This window comes from Oscarella lobularis, chromosome 3 (assembly GCF_947507565.1).
Source record: "Oscarella lobularis chromosome 3, ooOscLobu1.1, whole genome shotgun sequence".
In the NCBI taxonomy this organism is placed as follows: Eukaryota; Metazoa; Porifera; class Homoscleromorpha; order Homosclerophorida; family Oscarellidae; genus Oscarella; species Oscarella lobularis.
The window spans coordinates 1,582,694-1,598,862 of NC_089177.1; the positions used below are offsets into that span (position 1 = coordinate 1,582,694).

At 46.1% G+C, this 16,169-nt stretch overlaps 4 protein-coding genes across 14 annotated transcripts; 2 read left to right on the forward strand and 2 right to left on the reverse strand.

The window, feature by feature from the left end:
- Positions 1 to 58: 58 nt before the first annotated feature.
- LOC136185498 (uncharacterized) lies at positions 59 to 5,907 on the reverse strand. Of its 5 annotated transcripts, XM_065972661.1 has the most exons (14): positions 5,782 to 5,907; positions 5,218 to 5,728; positions 4,993 to 5,031; positions 4,723 to 4,939; positions 4,376 to 4,668; positions 3,881 to 3,969; positions 3,367 to 3,828; positions 3,275 to 3,316; positions 3,121 to 3,219; positions 2,750 to 2,857; positions 2,653 to 2,697; positions 920 to 2,588; positions 830 to 867; positions 59 to 784 (listed from the first exon to the last, which is right to left on the reverse strand). In XM_065972661.1, the coding sequence occupies exons 6-12, from the start codon at positions 3,915 to 3,917 to the stop codon at positions 2,236 to 2,238; spliced, it is 1,146 nt and encodes a 381-aa protein (XP_065828733.1). In that variant the 5' UTR covers positions 3,918 to 3,969; positions 4,376 to 4,668; positions 4,723 to 4,939; positions 4,993 to 5,031; positions 5,218 to 5,728; positions 5,782 to 5,907; the 3' UTR covers positions 59 to 784; positions 830 to 867; positions 920 to 2,235. The 5 variants fall into 5 exon arrangements, with proteins under 5 accessions (XP_065828733.1, XP_065828731.1, XP_065828732.1 ...); XM_065972659.1 differs by lacking the exons at positions 4,723 to 4,939; positions 4,993 to 5,031; positions 5,218 to 5,728; positions 5,782 to 5,907 and having other exon boundaries at positions 3,881 to 4,096; positions 4,376 to 4,466; XM_065972660.1 differs by lacking the exons at positions 4,723 to 4,939; positions 4,993 to 5,031; positions 5,218 to 5,728; positions 5,782 to 5,907 and having other exon boundaries at positions 3,881 to 4,092; positions 4,376 to 4,452.
- A 199-nt stretch (positions 5,908 to 6,106) lies between these two features.
- LOC136185499 (uncharacterized) lies at positions 6,107 to 9,112 on the reverse strand. 4 transcript variants are annotated; one of them, XR_010669548.1, is made up of 6 exons: positions 8,760 to 9,112; positions 7,296 to 8,706; positions 7,065 to 7,245; positions 6,812 to 6,867; positions 6,520 to 6,766; positions 6,107 to 6,463 (listed from the first exon to the last, which is right to left on the reverse strand). XR_010669548.1 is itself a non-coding variant. In XM_065972663.1 (4 exons), exons 3-4 carry the CDS (start codon positions 8,520 to 8,522, stop codon positions 7,102 to 7,104), a joined length of 1,371 nt encoding a protein of 456 aa, XP_065828735.1. In that variant the 5' UTR covers positions 8,523 to 8,572; positions 8,622 to 8,706; positions 8,760 to 9,112; the 3' UTR covers positions 6,965 to 7,101. The 4 variants fall into 4 exon arrangements, 2 of the variants coding, with proteins under 2 accessions (XP_065828735.1, XP_065828734.1); XR_010669547.1 differs by having other exon boundaries at positions 6,107 to 6,766; XM_065972663.1 differs by lacking the exons at positions 6,107 to 6,463; positions 6,520 to 6,766; positions 6,812 to 6,867 and having other exon boundaries at positions 6,965 to 7,245; positions 7,296 to 8,572; positions 8,622 to 8,706.
- LOC136185497 (uncharacterized) lies at positions 8,571 to 10,925 on the forward strand. The gene is made up of 2 exons (XM_065972656.1): positions 8,571 to 8,699; positions 8,787 to 10,925. The coding sequence occupies exons 1-2, from the start codon at positions 8,577 to 8,579 to the stop codon at positions 10,833 to 10,835; spliced, it is 2,172 nt and encodes a 723-aa protein (XP_065828728.1). The 5' UTR covers positions 8,571 to 8,576; the 3' UTR covers positions 10,836 to 10,925.
- Positions 10,926 to 11,855: 930 nt separating this feature from the next.
- LOC136185501 (uncharacterized) lies at positions 11,856 to 16,121 on the forward strand. 4 transcript variants are annotated; one of them, XM_065972667.1, is made up of 22 exons: positions 11,856 to 11,960; positions 12,011 to 12,043; positions 12,230 to 12,357; positions 12,418 to 12,485; positions 12,980 to 13,035; positions 13,096 to 13,312; positions 13,360 to 13,672; positions 13,721 to 13,808; positions 13,864 to 13,991; positions 14,044 to 14,111; positions 14,161 to 14,243; positions 14,292 to 14,361; positions 14,407 to 14,473; positions 14,519 to 14,644; positions 14,702 to 14,788; positions 14,844 to 15,017; positions 15,075 to 15,194; positions 15,256 to 15,325; positions 15,384 to 15,457; positions 15,511 to 15,579; positions 15,642 to 15,803; positions 15,854 to 16,121. In XM_065972667.1, the coding sequence occupies exons 6-21, from the start codon at positions 13,308 to 13,310 to the stop codon at positions 15,801 to 15,803; spliced, it is 1,704 nt and encodes a 567-aa protein (XP_065828739.1). In that variant the 5' UTR covers positions 11,856 to 11,960; positions 12,011 to 12,043; positions 12,230 to 12,357; positions 12,418 to 12,485; positions 12,980 to 13,035; positions 13,096 to 13,307; the 3' UTR covers positions 15,854 to 16,121. The 4 variants fall into 4 exon arrangements, with proteins under 4 accessions (XP_065828739.1, XP_065828738.1, XP_065828737.1 ...); XM_065972666.1 differs by having other exon boundaries at positions 11,886 to 12,043; XM_065972665.1 differs by lacking the exons at positions 11,856 to 11,960; positions 12,011 to 12,043; positions 12,230 to 12,357; positions 12,418 to 12,485; positions 12,980 to 13,035 and having other exon boundaries at positions 13,060 to 13,312; positions 15,854 to 15,887; positions 15,956 to 16,121.
- The last annotated feature ends 48 nt before the right edge of the window (positions 16,122 to 16,169 follow it).

The window sequence follows — 16,169 nt, forward strand, 5'->3', positions numbered from 1 at the left end:
TTTGCCCATTTGGTCTCGTGAAACGTGGGACAGAGAAACAACATTACGGCTGTACGGCTAACAATAACACCTTCGATCACTGTTACAACACGTCAATACACTGGGATCACAAAAATGAAAAAAGCAAATAAAAAGTATCAGCCAGACTAACAATTTCCAAAAGTCGAGCTTATGCAACAAAAATGATTGTACCTGAACAAACATCTAAAGCATGAAAATGACTGGTCAATCCTATAACCTTCTAAAACTGCTGCTCTGCTTTCAGTTTTTCCAGCAAACGTCCGAGCACCCTAATCTTCAAGCAAGCGTTTATCATTTTTCGTCGAACTAGAAAATCTGTTCCAAACTGATCTTGAAATGCTGAAAGCAGTGTCTTCACTGCCCAATTCCCCGACTCTTTACAGTGATCCTCGCTATCCTGAAATTCTAGAGCATCCCACAGTTTTTTGCAGTGTTTATGTTTACCAGCAACGCCGGTAATTGCCGTTTCTAGCATGTTAGCAGTAAATCCGTCTGTTATTGCAATTGCAACTGCATCTTTGTACTTTTCGTACTCTTCAGGAGAACTCGCCTTTTTTACTTGATTGTCGTACGCGACAGTAGCCTTTGTAGAGCCATTGGATCGGAAGATAGTTGGTACTATATATAGTATTACTGCTAGTGCCGCTACTACTACTGCTAGTGATCCCAAAACCCGCAGCAGCTTCTTGCGATATGCTATGTCGCTCTTTTTTGCAAGGTCTCTAGATTGGTCGGTGTCCCGAGAAGCATCAGCCGGATTCATCTACAAGAAGTCGTCGAGAAAATCAACCTTTGCACTGAATCTTACTTTATTTTCACGAAGAACATCGTTTGGAGATCCATCTACTGAGAATAAACAAAGATAAATAAACAGGAGATAAGGCGCATTGCTACACACCGTTAGATAAGCTATCTCCCAAACCTGAGTCGGGACCACCATCTGAATCAGAGAAAAGCTGCGGCTCACTTTGCTCTGTGTGTCCTGCCTGTGCAACATCATTAGATGAAGTCTCTGCAAGAATCAAGTGCCTCTCATTCTTTCCGTCTTCGCGTTGACAGACCAAGTGAACTGTAAGAGAGTCATTTGACCTTTCGGCTTCTTCCTTTAATTTGAGGCGGCATTCCTGTTTGAAATCGAATGGATGATTGCAGTCAAGAATATGGAGAAACTGATGCATCATAAAAGACATGGTCCCGCGTAAAGACCAGGTTTCTTCCTCGTCTTCGTGAAGAACGAAGTCAATCCTTTGATCCGTAGCAGTTCGGCGCATGTCCGTAACGTCACACAGTTCTGTGCTGAAAGTGAAACCTTTCTTTTTCTCTCGCTCTTCAATTTCTTCGTGGCGCTCCTCGCAGCTACACGAAGCAACGGCAAGCAAACGGAGCTCTTTCAAAGCTCCCGACTTAGGCTTACCAAACAAACGAATTTTCGTCACAAACGTATCAGCGAAATCGACTCGACATACAATGCAAAGACTACGGGACTGAAACTCATACGAATCACGACTCGAACTCAAGCCAAGTGACATTTTCTTGTAACCTAAAGGCGACTCTGAGTCGCTATCACTGTCAATTATTCCCATAGGCCGGTACGTTTCCTCTGTTAGGCCCCTGCCGTAGAAAAAGGCTAAACGAACTTTCACGCACGTGTTTCCAGGCCGCTCGTGAAACTTCAATTTTTGCTCGACGGTAACTGTCTTTTTGAATTTAGTACCATGAGGCAACAGCTCAAGCGCGGTTAGCTGTCCGCCTTTTCCCAATGACTGACGAAACATCGACAAGGTCAGTTCGCGATCGCCGTCCAAAGCGCCAGGCGGCACTCTCAAGACGGTGCCACTCTTGCGGAGAACCACCTTACCTCCACTTTCACCAACTGTGACAGAATTCGACTCCACCCTTTTCGCTACAACTGCCTGTTCGTTGACATGCAAACTTAAGTTACTCTTGCCTTGGGAGTAGGAAGAGGAGACGACTGAAAGTGAAGCAGCCTCGTCAGAGGAGGCCTCCTCTCGAGCTGAACTGCCAATACCGGATTCCTCCTCTCTGCGGAGAGGTCTAGAACGTCGAACGACCGAAGGCTTGGGTCCGGTACGGGTATCAAGCTTCAAGATTCGTAAAATTCTCCTAACATATTTGTCCCTTTTTTGCGGGTTCGATTCAGCAATGGCATGGACCCTTCGGCTAATCTCTGAAGTTTAGTAAACTCCGACGGTGTTAGGTAGACTTTCTTTTCCTTTTCACGTCTTGCACTGCCTTCTGTTGCCTCCGGCGTCGATGATGCATCGGCATCCGTTTGAGAAGTCTGTGAGCATAGTGATCCGCGTGAAGATCGAGACCTTCTGCGTTCGTTTTAAAACGAGAAGGCTTTGAAGCGTCTGTCAACGAGCTAACCACGGAAGGTTGCGCCTCCTTGGTTGGCTGATGAAATTGCCTATTCAACTCTTCAAGAGCTGCCTTCACTTGGGCTTGGCTTTTCAAATTCTCTTCTTGCGTTTCGCTTACAGACGCCATCAATTCGGCGGCAATTCCGGCAAGTGACTGGCGAACCAAAGCCACTATCTCATGATCTAGGTATTTGGGCCAGGTCGTAAATCGTACACAGATCGGACAATCGCGACGAGATTAGCTTACCACCGCCAACACCGATACTTGATTCTTGCAAATCACTTGACGAAGCTGTGACAACGGAATAATTCGGTTTTATTTGTGTAAGCAAACTAATGATCACCTTCAGGCAAGAATACGGATTCGGGTGAAATTTCCTCCGTAGGAAAGCCTTCGCCCTCCGGTTGTTTCATTGAAAGCGTTGGCACGTCTTTCTCTTTAGCTTTGCTTCCTATCAAAGGCAATAACGGTAGAAATTGATGAACAATCCGAAACTCCGAGTCCCCAACTTATAAAAAACGTAGAGTTTTCTGCCGAGACAACGCGGCAACGTTCGTACAACCCTGTGGCGAGAGCTCACGCGTGACCTTAATTATGAGCCCTCCCCGGAAGAAACGTGATGACGTCATGTTTTATTAATCGTCCCGAGAATGATCGGCTTTTAGTTAATTAACTAATCGCTCAAATAATGGGTAGAGCTAAAGTATAACTCGCCTGGAACATCTTTATTTCCATCTAGCAGAGGGGGAAGGGGGCTGCTACTCTGCATCAAATTAGCTCCCGCTTCATCTTCTTTCGCCTGCCCACGAAGGCCTAAAGAAAAACACAGTAAGGCATGCGCTTCTTTCTCTTACAAGCCCTAACGTGCCAGCATCTGCACTTGACAGTCCTAGCTTAGGGCCATTCTGAGCTGAAAACAACAATAAATTATTCCTTGGATAAGCATACCATTTGAATTACCAACAACAGTGATATCCGATTCAGAGCTCATTAGATTGCAAAACGCATTGAAATCACCGTCTATACGAGGTTGGGACAGCACTTCACTCAGAGACCGAGCAGCCCACTGAATGTCCTCCAAAAACTGAAACGTAACAGATAACGAGCGCTTTATTAACCCAGCGCATGTCTTTTTGAATTCGTTCTCTGCTACGTCCACGAGCAGGAAAATGAAGACACACGCTTCGTTTCCAAGTAGATTTTCAACATCCTTGTTAGGCCATGTTGAAATGAAGTAAGACGTGACGAGAATGAGGACGTGCGTGAAAGTCGTGTCTTTGAGAGCTTCGTCTCGTTTTTCCGCTGAAAATCGCCAATCAAAAACGTCATAGACGGTCACGTGACGACCCAGTTCTTTGTAAACAATATTGGATCGTTTTCGATCATTTTTGCTGTCTGCAGAGACGAGAAGCACAGACGCATCTAAAGTAAAGCATAAGGGCTCTCTCTAATTAACAGAGTTTGGCTGACTCACGCTGATGTGCAGTCACAGTCAGAGTTGCAGTTGTCATGCCCTTCTTCCTGAATATAAAACTTCAAGAGCGTTTGTATCTTTCCAGTGTTCTAGGCAATAACAAAAAAAGCTGATTAATTAAATAAGATAATAGAAATAAGAGGCTATCTCTAATAATATGATTCGATGGCTTCACCCGAGGCTGGACACTCCCCAACAAGGCAGTATAGCTGCTGCCTTAACAACGACGACAAAAAGATTATTAAATGTTTTAATTATAACAATTAATTATTTAATCAGTAGTCTATACATAACGAGTCCTAGTGGGTGTGCATATGCTACCCAGGCCCGAACGACGTCACAACGGAGACATAACTGGGAAGATGCTAACTCCTTGCCAAATCTACAGCCTTCTACGCCTCTTCAAACACACGGGGCAAGCACGCTCAAGCACGCTCTGTAGATGACGACGCGGAACTGCCTCGGACGGCCGGTCTTCTTTTAGATCCGACTTACCCTAACTCAAATTTTCGCTTCTCTGTGCAGAGAGGGCAGCGCGGTCGGTATCGAGGTCGCTTTCACTTCGATAGATGTCCCGTAGACATGTGACTAGATGTGACCGCTGAATTACGTATTACCACGGATTGTATTACAGAAGTCGTCTAGCTTCGTACGCCAACGACGTTCATTAGAAAAAAAGCGAAGATTCAGGTAAAATCGCTTACTTATGATGAAAAAAACTACTGCAGTACAAACTGACCACGATAATCAAGTGAAATTGCGGTAATAAAACCGTCGATCTACCGAACCTAAGACGACATGCTGTGAATATGAACGTACCGTAACCTTCATCACAGTCTCACGTGAAGGCGACACCGACGCCGATTCGTGTCGCCGTAGCGGGGCTGCGGAATACTTGACGGTGCACGCCGAACTGTAGCTTTTGATCTCTAATGCGAAAAATCGTCTGGGCGTCATAGAACAAGTGAAGCCAATATGACACCACAAGTTCTTCGCCGAAAAATCAACTGGAAAAAAGGCGGAAGCGACACCATGTAAAGGAAATTGAAAAAAATCGTTCTGAAATAGGAAGACTATTGAAAATAGAGCTGTCTGTGTCAATAATGTCCAACCTTTAGATGTGAAAAAGCTTTGCCAGATCCTCTTCTGACCTACAAATAAGATTTTCAGAAATACAAATAAGATTTTCAGAAATCGATTACTCTTGTATTAATTAAGCGCACTCTCGTTAGAAAACCAAAGTATATGTAGGCATATCAGACTTAGCGGCAGAACAAGCCAGAGAAAAATTTTCACTTTTAGTAGTGTTCATTGCATCTCATCAAGATATACCGTACCTAAGAATTGCTGCTTGGGTCTGGTGTAAAATGATGAAAAGGTACACTGCATCTGCTATAATAAAGACCCAAACTGGGAAGGCTTGCAGAGCACAATATGCTGAAGAAACTGCGAGGTGTAAGTCAAACCAAACCAGAAAGGACTTCTCAAAAAATTGCAATTGACGATAGCAAAACGATTAGAAAGAGGCGTCTTGGTCGTCTCCTGTACGGGACATTTCACCGTTCTGTGTAGCATAGCAACGTCGAGTCGGCTCTGCGTTCCAGGGCGAGATGATGAAGTATAGGCATGCAGACGCGCAGGATCGAAGCAGATTCCTGCGTTCAATCGCTAGTTTTCAAAGCAATTACGAAGGTAAAGCCCGCGGAGCGCCGCTTGGCTACTTGATGCTGATGTCTGACTGTGACACAGGCACACAAAAACGCGGAGCTAGGCGACCAAGACGCACGCACGTACGCGCGATTAATTGCGCGATACTCGCGCAACCGGTTTCCTTTGGCCGTCGTTCTTCTAGATTAGCGACGTCGTCAGCCACGAGTCGGCGCTCTGACTCGCCTGAGTACCTTAGAAGGGGGCCCAGTAGCCGAAGTTGTTCCAGCGCGAGATGATGAAGTAGGCAGACGTTGCAGGAAGCCGATTCCTGGGCCTAACCGTCGGCTTATTCTCAATTTCTTTGACACTGTTTCCCGTGATCACGTGATCTGACGTCATTATTAGACGCGAACTGGTCTCGTGAAACGTGGGAACAGAGAAATAACAGCACCGCTAGCACCTTCTATAGCTTCAATCTATGGAGGAAGTCATGTCAGATTTGATTTAGCAACGCTATCAAGAACGTGAGAGACAGTTAGCTGCATCTATAGACGCGTACTGCAGATGTTTGACTAACAATTCCTCAATACACTGGGATTACAAAATAATAAACGCAAATAAAAAGTATCAGACAAACTGAAATTTCAAAAAATCGAGCTTATCAAACAAAACACGGTAATGAATAATTGTAAACAAACAATCAATGTCAACCTTCTAAACTACTCATTTTTCCAGCAAAAGGCCGAGCACCCTAATCTTCAAGCAAGCGTTTATCATTTTCGTCGAACTAGAAAATTTGATCTTGAAATGTTGAAAGCAATTTCTTTACTGCCCAATTTCCCGGCTCTTTAGAGTTATCCTCGCTATCCTGAAATTCTAGAGCATCCCACAGTTTTTTGCAGTGTTTTCCTGCAACGTCGGTGATTGCCGTTTCTAGCATATAAGCAGTTAATCCGTCGCCCGTTGCAATTGCAACTGCTTCTTCGTACTTTTCGTACTCTTCGGGAGAACTCGACGTTTTTACTTGATTGTCGTAAGCGACAGTAGCCTTTGTAGAGCCATTGGGTCGGAAAAAAACGTAAATCGTTGGTACTATATATAGTACTACTGCTACTGTTGCTACAGCTACTGCTAGTGTAATGCCAAAATCAAAGCCAGCCACCACTTCATGCAATATGTCATGCCGCTCATTCTCGAAACCTCACCGGTCTCCGTAGAAGCATCAGCCGGATTCATCTGCAAGAAATCGTCGAGAAAATCAACATTTGCACTGAATCTTACATTATCTTTACGACGGCGTCGAACCGGTCGAAGAGCCTCGTTTGGAGATCGATCTACTGAGAATAAACAAGGATAAATAAACAGGAGATAAAACGCATATCGCTGCGCGCCGTTAGGTAAGCTAGATCCCAAACCTGAGACGCCGTCCCAGTATCAGAGTTTAATTCTTTATTGAATCATGCTTTAGATCAACAAAATGCAGCGGCAAACGAGCAACGGACAGAAATTGAATAGTTTGACACCGATGTCTTACCTCACGGACACACCAGAAAAAAGATTGTCAGGAAACTTCAGTTGGCGACTGTGTCTAGGCTACGAGCAGATTTTTTTCTTCCTAGGTGTTTGTACAGAAAAACTCCAGGAACGACGAAAGCAAGCCCTGCCAGAACACAGCCTGATCCACCATCAAAATGAGGATGAAAGTCGATTTTTGCCTAAAAGACCGGGATTTAAATTTGTATTTTACCTAATAAGAATTAATTACTTGGCATGAGAGCCAGAAGAGGATCCACACAAGGTACCCAATGGGAGTAGCCAACACTGACACAAGCATCGAGAAGATGGCATCTTCTGCGTGCTTCACCAACATAAAAGTTCCCAATGCGGCAAAATTGTTCGACACAGCGGAAACCCAGCCGTAAATAGCCGGAAATTGACAAGACGACTCAGCAAAATCCTGAAAAATTGTTCCATTGTTTGATGAGGGTGCGCGACCAAGTGAACAGGAGAGGCCCTGGCGCAGAGCAATTCCAACATAGGAAATCGTCCTCTTTGCCGGATCGTCTTCTCCGACGTACGGGATAAACGATATCCAAAAGCTGAGCAGAACGCAGACGAGCATGATCAAATTGACGTAGAACATGAAGATGGCAAGGTGAACCTGCTTTCCACGTCTACCTTGCAATTCGCCTCGCGCCATAACGACGAGTAGCGCACGCGGTAAGAAAGCAATTAAGTAAACGGTTGTCCATACGGCTTCAGATGTAGAAGACGAAGAGTTTGTAGAAGACGAAGAGTTGGTAGAGCCGTTACAGGGAGTTTCAATGCTGTTCCTGCCGAAGCCGATAAAAGTCGGCAAGAGAGTGACAACGAGACCGAATAGGACAACGCACGTGCAGGCATAACGCCTCCAATCTATCTTCTTTTTGAGATAAAACCGCTGAAGAATGACTGTGTAGATAACGAGCGAAGCGCCGAGAATGGGTTGGAGTGAGGGTCGCGTTCGATTGGGCGGACTCGCGTACGTGAGGAGGGTGAGTGCGACATAGTTGAGAAGACCAATGACGATGAGAAGGCCAAGACGTACAGGTGGTCGCCACGAGACGTCGCTGCGATTGCCTAGCCAGGCGAGCAGGGCAAACACGAAACTTGCTACGAAGCGAGCGAGCGTGAAAAAGACGTTGACTGCGTAGAGGCTCGTTTGAACGTGTTTCGTCCCGTCCGTCCTATCATCGTCGTCTTGAAAAATCGTGTGAATGTAAGGAGAAAAGAAGACAATTCGACCAAGAAAGCCGAAAATCGTGAGCGTTACGAGTAGAACGCCGCCTCGGCAAGGGTTTGTCTCGAATGGACGCAACCAGTGAAGACGGAAGTACGGTAGATAAAAACTGCCCGTTAGCTCACCAATCCGACGTCTTTCAGCAGGAGAAAGCGCCGTCGATTCGTCGTCAGTGCTCAGAATGGGTTCCTCGCTAGTGCTGACGCCGTCCATTGTTCTTCACGTGGTCTAGGTGCGCATGCAGGGTGCATCCTCATCCCACACTGCATGGTGAAACTAGAAACCACGTGCCAAGCACAGATAAGCACACACCGTTCTGTGATGAATATCTTCTCTTTGGGACCAACGTTTCTGAGGAGACCTTTATGCTTTGCATCCCGGCTTTCTCTAGTAAGTTCTATACTCATGTTTATCACATATGCCCGGACAGCTAAGAAGAAAATGGCTCACCTGCGTTTTCGTTTTATGTTTGTAAAGCGATGCCATTATCACCTAGCACGATCTTGGCTTTTCGCCAAACGCGGAGCGATGGACAAAGCAATTGAACGTCGCCCGGACATCGTCGTTCTCGATCTCGAGGACTCGGTTTCCCACGCCCACAAGGCAGGCGTTCGCGCTGATTACGCCGAAGCGCTGAGAAGCGGCGCTATTAGTATTCCCACGAACCGTCTTTTCGTCCGCATAAACAACGACGACAATGATCCTACGCTTCTCGAGGACGATATCTCGGCGCTCGTTCGACCCGGTCTCGCCGGCTTTGTCGTGCCTAAAGTCGAAACGGCAGCGCTCGTTCGTCGAGTCGATGCGCTGGTAGCGCGCGCCGAAGCGAACCAATCGATTCGACAGGGATCCATTCGACTTATGCTCATGGCCGAAACACCGCGAGCTCTCTTTCAAATCTACGACATCGTTCGCGCATCGTCGCGCACCGTCGCGCTGCTGGTGGGCTCCGGCGACTTGGCTGCCGTCGCTCTATGCGACGACGACTCGTACGCGTTCAACGCCTTTTTCGGCACGGCGGCGCTGGCGGCGAGAGCGGCCGGAATCGAGCCGATCTGGGGCGCCTACACGTGGCTCGACGATCACGCCGGATTCGAGTCAATTTGCCGACGAATGCGACGATCTGGCTACGCCGGCAGCGCGTGCCTGTCGCTTGCTCAAGTCGCCCAAGCAAACAGCATTTTCGCCTACAACCCCGACGAAGTGAAATGGGCCCAAAGAGTTATTGGTACTGGGGATTCGGCTGCGCTTGGGACCGTTCGCAAGTCAGCGCAGGAGAGCCGCGAGATGATTGGGCCGCCTCACGTCGCGAAAGCCAAGCGCATGCTTGAGCGACACAATGTGGTCGAGAAGACGATCCATCTCAACGCGTCGTCCGATCGTCTTCTCGACCCGACGTGTCCGCGAAGGACGACAGAGGTTCGTCTAGGCGAAGTCGTTTCGACGGCGAGCGAGGTGACAATTACCGACGCATGGAAATCGGCGTGGGAATCAAGTTTCGGACGAGTGCCTAGTCCGTGGAACAGCGCCAATCGAAGTAACGGCAATTTGGCTCTTCCCTTTCACATGCTCGCCTGCATGAGTCTTGCCTTCACCGTGTCCGACTTCAGTCGGCAGGCGCGCGTTCACCTCGGCTTGTACGACGCTTTCCAGTGGCGCAACGTCGTCGCTGGCGACACGCTGCGCGCTCTCCTTTATTCCGTCGACGCCGAGAAAAAAATCGGACGCGACGGCGAAAGCAATGTCGTCGTCCGCTCAATTCACTGGCTTGTGAATCAGTACGACGACGTCGTTTTTCAGGCAACGAAAAAAACCATGTTCTCTGACGACAAAACGCTTGTTCTAGTTCCGCCGCTGCCGGAAAAGGAGGCAAAACCTCAACCGACGCTGCTAAAATCGGCTGATTCTCCACATGAAAAATTTGTCGTTTGTCAGCCAATGGAACGTCTTCTGCCCCATGTGAGTCAACCTGCTCTTGTCGCTGGCCAACTCGTCGTTCATGAACTGACAAACGTTCTAGGTGAGAGCCAAACACGTGGCCTCTGTCGTTTAATGGAAATCACAAATCCTCACCATCACGACGCAGTGAGATTTCGGTCAACCGACATACTTGTTCCGGGTCCATTTGTCTTTTCTGCCGCTGTCGGTAACGTCTCCTCTGACATGGGCGAGATTCTCTATGACGAAATCAAATCATGCGTTCATGTCAACAAAGTCAACATGAACGATCAATTGGGAACGGTTAGTCATGTCGATAGCGTGAAACTTCTCGATGGCAACGACCACTTCGAAGAGATAGTCGTGCAGCATTTGTCTGTTAAAAATGTTGATATGACCCTTCTTTTGGAAGTGGGCATACCGTCAGTATTTTTTGACGGTACCCTTGCTAAGCCGTCTGAGTTTGAGAAGATTTGTCGTCGCTACTGTCCGCTTTTGGTGCACAAAATTGCCTGTCTGACAAAGAGGCGCTTTGTTAGAGTTCGACCGGGTCTTACTCGAAGTTCTCTGGCAGCTGTCAGTAGCTGACTTTTTATTTTGTTTATTACACGTTTGAGCCTATGCTTTGTTGCTAAAACAACGTTTTTTGTTAAATAGTGACGTCACTGGTCTGCTGTATGTCTAGCCTTGATGCTAACACCATAGATATAAAGAATATCTATGATAGAAGCGTACATGTAGGAAATAGTAGGTGCAAGAACCACACAAAACGCGAGCCGTAGATGCCAACGGAGTGAACGAACTCCATGAGCAGGCAAATAGAAATAAGGCACACTGAGTTTGCCGCGTCTTGGTCGCCTCCGCTCACGCGCGCAACCGGTTTCCTCTTTGCGACGTACGTTATAAGAAGGGGACCCGCTCGCCTCAGTTTACCAGCTAGCCAAGACGACAATAAAGCATATTGAACTCACGTAGTCTTCGTTGAATAGCGTAGACTGAGAGAAGCTGCTGCTTGGCCCAGAGAAACTCACGCATGCGCAAAGTTCTAGCGAGATTGTGCAGAAAATCATAATGATTTTATGGTCCCAGATATTTTTCTCAGCTGAGGGAGAAAGAAGAAAATCTACGGTTGCATGCACAAGATTCACAAGAATAGAGACCTGCCATTGAATCTCCAAGGAAAACGACAGCATTCCTATCAGCGAACTGTCAATAACGACGTCTTCGTGTTCCTCCTAGCCATCACCCTGGCACATCAGATAACCTAGAAAAAAAGCATCAGAAAATTATCCAGATAAGACGTTATCTAACTGTCTTTTCCATTTCTCTCGACCTTTCGACGACGATGGCGTAGGGCAATCTGCACTGCGTCCTCGGCTGAAGCAGAGATAAAAATTATCCCTGGCTGAGGGAAGCGTTGCTTCGCTATTTCGCTTCCAACGCAGTGACGCTCGATCGTATGGAACGCCCCACCCTAGAGACCGTACGTTTTCGCCGATCATGGCACGACACCGGCGATTTCGAGAGCGGGCCCCTGCCCAGGAGCAAGTGCCGATCAAATCCTTGGATCAAATCTGCGTGGAGAATCAACATCCGGGTAACCGTCAATGAAAAGTTAATTCTTTTGACTGAATTTTTCATCGGGACACCTTGCGGTGACGGTGGACTGTTTTTCCAAAGTACTTTGTTAGGCGATGAAGTCTATAAAGAAAAGTGAGGCCCTCTAAGAGGACCCACAAACAGTTTTTCGAATTTCGAAACAGAAGAAAAGGCTGGCGCGCGCAAGTTAATCGAAGGTACTACGACGGTCTACTCTGAGTCGCAGAAGTCCACGCGTTCCAGTCGTTCCCCATCGCGCGAGAGCCGCGACGCGTCGCTCTATCGAGGCCCGGTTTTCCTCCGTCGTCGGTCAAATGCTGTTGTCAGACGATCGAAACCAAGCTTAGAGATGTGTCTCACTGTGGTTATAATTATGCGTTCAGGCGATGTTCACAGCGGCGGTAGCGAGCAGAAGTCTCGTGGCCCGAGTGGTACTGAACTCTCAAAGGGGGCCTCACCTATTCTCTCGAGTCGACTTTGAGTGATGGACGACGCAAAGATCGACGTCACTGTAAGTAACAATATAATTGTAAATGATAGGGAATTATTGTTTTGTTGACTTTCAACCCAGCGGATGCAACTTGAACTTTCTCAAATATTCAAATGGGATTCCCGGTATAAAGTCGCCTAGACATGCCGGTAATGAGATAGTGTATATTTATGCATTTACCTAATTATAAGAGCATACCTATACATATTTGCTCGTCATTTTTGTTGCGTGTTTTCGTATCTCAAGCCTGCTGCACTAAACGAATTCTCATTAGCATATATGTATCCGCAATGATCTTGTCCACGAAAGGAACCTAATCACTTCCATATCGGTTCGTACATGTACGAGTCTTTCCCCGTCAACTAGGTCAATGTACACGAACTCATACGTGTCAAAAAAGTGAATTTAATTTCTTGAGATGATGTAGATGTAACGAGCACTGTGCAGTGTATTTTAGGCGCGTGCTGCTGTAAGTCGAATAGTAGAGGCAATTAAAAGAGTCTAGCAGTAATATATGTATATATATATATATATAATATATATATATGCAGTTATCAACTCTGGTTTTTGGACTAGATGATCCAGCAGTAACGATTAGGTTCTGGCTCTTTGTTTGACAAATCTTTGTGACATATGTTTTTAGTTTACTGCAAGATGTCAACAATCAATCGTCCCATCATATGCAATAAGGAATAGCACGTGATATTTTTTCTTCACGTGAGTTCGTAATGAGATCGTTCCTTCTTTTGCTTCTTGCAGCTTCTTCGGTTGTCTCTGACTTTGAGGAGCCGGCGTTTCCTCTCAACGAGACCGTACAGGCTGCAATCGCGGCTCTGCACAATGCATCGGCTCCAGAACCCACGGGATTCAACTCGACTACGTACTTGGAGACAATCAAAGGCATAGTTGACTTCTTTAGACAACATCAAGCTCCAGATGGCAGTATTATTGATCCATACGAAAACAAAGAAATGGGGTAAATCATAAATAACGACCTAAGCTTTTTTCGAGTCTTGTATAAAGGCATTCTACTCCTTGCTTTGCAAACGCGGCTTCTACTCTCATTTCAACCGGCTACGTCACTGGGGATTCCGATCTCGTTGAGCAAGCATCTCGCGCACTGACGCGATCTTTGACAGAACTCGCCACTGCCAATTGCTCTCAGGACCAGTGCAATTTCTTTACGATGCCTTCTCTGTTTGCCTATGCAAATCTAAAGGATCACGTGGATAAGAAGTTGGTAGGCATGTGGGATAGTCTCTTAACTGCAATTGATCCGAAGAAGACGTACAAACCGGCGTCGAACAACTGGGCTACCGTTGCTTTGACAGGCGAGGCACGTTGCTGTGTCATCCTTAACAATTTTACTCTATCTCATTTTTAGTACATGCGTTTCAAAATGGGTTTTACAAACAGCACCGAGTGGCTTCAGCTCGTACTCAACGATCAGATGAAGCATTTCACAGCAAACGGTTTCTAAAGGATAGAGCTCAGCCGTGCCAAACATATTTTGTATTATATCTACAGGGCAATACCAGGATCGTAGCGGCTATGATTCTTATCTCAATCCCATGCCGTACGATCACTATCCACGAAAGTATTTGGCTGTAATGATGGAAATGGGATACAATCTTAGCTATTCTGATGTTCTTCCAGTAAGTTCTTTACAGCGTTTGGGTAAATTTCACACGAAAGCTACTGCTACAGACGCTCTTGAGGCGAGGTGCGTGGGTTTCTCTTCTAATGCAGTCACCGTGGGGTGAAATGCCAACAGGGTGAGTGGTTATATTGGTTTAATAAGGAATTAGATTCTGGACATTTCAGAGGTCGCAGCTCGCAGCATCAGTGGAATGAAGCAGTGCAGACGGTGACATATGAACTTTTTGCAAGCAAGTTTGCGAAAGATGGTAAACAAAAACAACAGGGCGATATTTTAACAGCATCACACCTTGTAGGAGACATGGTCACTGCCGGAGCTTTTAAGCGAGCCGCTCACCTTGCCTTGGGCTCATTGAGACGATGGAGGTGAGCCGTTGGGTTTCATTGTCACAACGTCATTTTATGGTATAGAATGCGTAATGGAGCTTTGTACATCGTCAAAAACAGGTTTGATCCGAAGTTGAGACATGGATACGAGGTGCGTCATGAGAGAGCTCAAATATTATTTATATTTCACTTTTAGAAATATTCGTATTTCTCTAATTATAATTTGGTTCCTGCCGGCATGTTGGCTACAGCGCTCTTGTATTGCAATGACAGCATTGCGGAAGGCCCTACGCCAGCCGAAGTTGGAGGGTTTGTTTTTGACGTACGTTTGCAAAAGGTAGGTACGGTGTAATTGAGTTCAAGACTCTCTTTCACGCAGATTCCTGAATTTCACAAAATTTTTGTCAACGTCGGCGGAATGTATCTCGAATACGAAACAGAAGCCGACCCTCATTACGATAGCACGGTGAGCTTGTTATCTCACTAAAAAGACCGGTAAACTGTACACAGTTCCTGGCTAGGGCCTAACCCGCATTCACACTCCTAATGTTCAGCCGCTTATCATGCCGACTTCTGGAAGTGCCGAGCAATCAGGTCCTCTTTCTATATCTCCTATCTGGTACAACGACACGAACAAGTCTTGGACTTCGCTTTCTCAAGTTGGATATCTACAAGGCATCAAGTATTCCCTAACGGTATCGGTCGTCAGGAAACGAAGCATCAATGATATCATATATGACGTTCTGCTCTAGTCAATATCAGCAAGCCAGTCAAAGGCGTCGTTTTCGATTAACTGGATGCTTGGTAATAAATCTGAGTTTCACTACTCTGTCCTTCGCGAAGACGTTACCGTAACACCGGAGAAAATCGTAGTACGTAAATTTAGGACGCACGTACTTTTAAAAACTTTTGCTTTTTACCATTTTTCTTTAGACTAGCTTGGTTGCCAACGACCGTCTCATTCCGTATTTCGGCTACGAATTTCCAGCGTTTTCTTTTGATGGTACGCATGGAAAAGCGTCCGTTTTTTTAAAACAAAAAACTCGTGTTTTTTTCTAAAGGTCAAACTAATTCGTCTATGAAAGTAAGCGGTTCTTCAGTTAGTGTCTTTTGGCCTTCAGATTCGATGCAAGTGGTGAGTGACTTACTTTGGCTAATCATATGATTTTTATAAAAGGCGGCTTCTAGTTCAATATTACGGATAGCTCTTCTGGAATAAGCATGCAGCCGTCGTGTAACTTTGCTTCACAGGAAATCGTTAGCACGAGCACTTAGAGGTTTGAATTTTGGTTAAAAGATTCTGTTTCTCTATTTTTAAGGAAAATCGAAACGGATATTTATTACCAGTTCGCTGCTACATTAGCTTTAGCAGCGGTGTCAAAGCGGAAGAGGAGTATATGAACGAACCTGCGTTCATTAGATACGCTATCTGTCCTCTGTCGACGTCGTCCGAGGGGTCTGAGGCGTGCACTGCGTTTTAGGTAAGCGACAGCTGGAAGCACATCTTTAACTGCGTTGATGCAATCTTTAGGCATGCCTGTCTCTGTGAAGCTCTCTACTAGTAGGTAAAGTACAAAAACACGACATACTAGCGCTTCATCTCAGTCGTGAATGTGCTAATTAAATTCACCAGGAATACAGTATGTATTTTTTCGTCCGAGCATAGATGGTCTGAGCATTTGGAAAAATAGAAAATGGAAGGTCTGTGCACGCGTCTACCCGGCTTGTACAGAAGAGGCTGCAGCGTTGGTAGAGTCATACAAGACGTATATCTTTTGCGATGCTTTTTTTTAACGTAAGTACCTAATACAATGATTAAGTAGCCATTCATTGTGTCTATGTACTGC

Excerpts from the sequence above, each read along its gene's own strand:
- LOC136185501 (XM_065972664.1), top strand. The coding sequence starts at position 13,065 with ATGAGATCGTTCCTTCTTTTGCTTCTTGCAGCTTCTTCGGTTGTCTCT. Across the intron at positions 14,474-14,518 it reads AGTTGAGACATGGATACGAG|AAATATTCGTATTTCTCTAA; the intron begins GTGCGTCATGAG and ends TTTCACTTTTAG. Across the intron at positions 15,018-15,074 it reads GCATCAAGTATTCCCTAACG|TCAATATCAGCAAGCCAGTC; the intron begins GTATCGGTCGTC and ends GTTCTGCTCTAG.
- LOC136185498 (XM_065972657.1), bottom strand. The coding sequence starts at position 1,796 with ATGTTTCGTCAGTCATTGGGAAAAGGCGGACAGCTAACCGCGCTTGAG. Across the intron at positions 868-919 it reads GGGAGATAGCTTATCTAACG|TAGATGGATCTCCAAACGAT; the intron begins GTGTGTAGCAAT and ends GTTTATTCTCAG. Across the intron at positions 785-829 it reads ATGTTCTTCGTGAAAATAAA|ATGAATCCGGCTGATGCTTC; the intron begins GTAAGATTCAGT and ends GACTTCTTGTAG.
- LOC136185497 (XM_065972656.1), top strand. The coding sequence starts at position 8,577 with ATGGTGAAACTAGAAACCACGTGCCAAGCACAGATAAGCACACACCGT. Across the intron at positions 8,700-8,786 it reads TTGCATCCCGGCTTTCTCTA|CGATGCCATTATCACCTAGC; the intron begins GTAAGTTCTATA and ends ATGTTTGTAAAG.
- LOC136185499 (XM_065972663.1), bottom strand. The coding sequence starts at position 8,522 with ATGGACGGCGTCAGCACTAGCGAGGAACCCATTCTGAGCACTGACGAC. Across the intron at positions 7,246-7,295 it reads TCTTCTGGCTCTCATGCCAA|GCAAAAATCGACTTTCATCC; the intron begins GTAATTAATTCT and ends CCGGTCTTTTAG.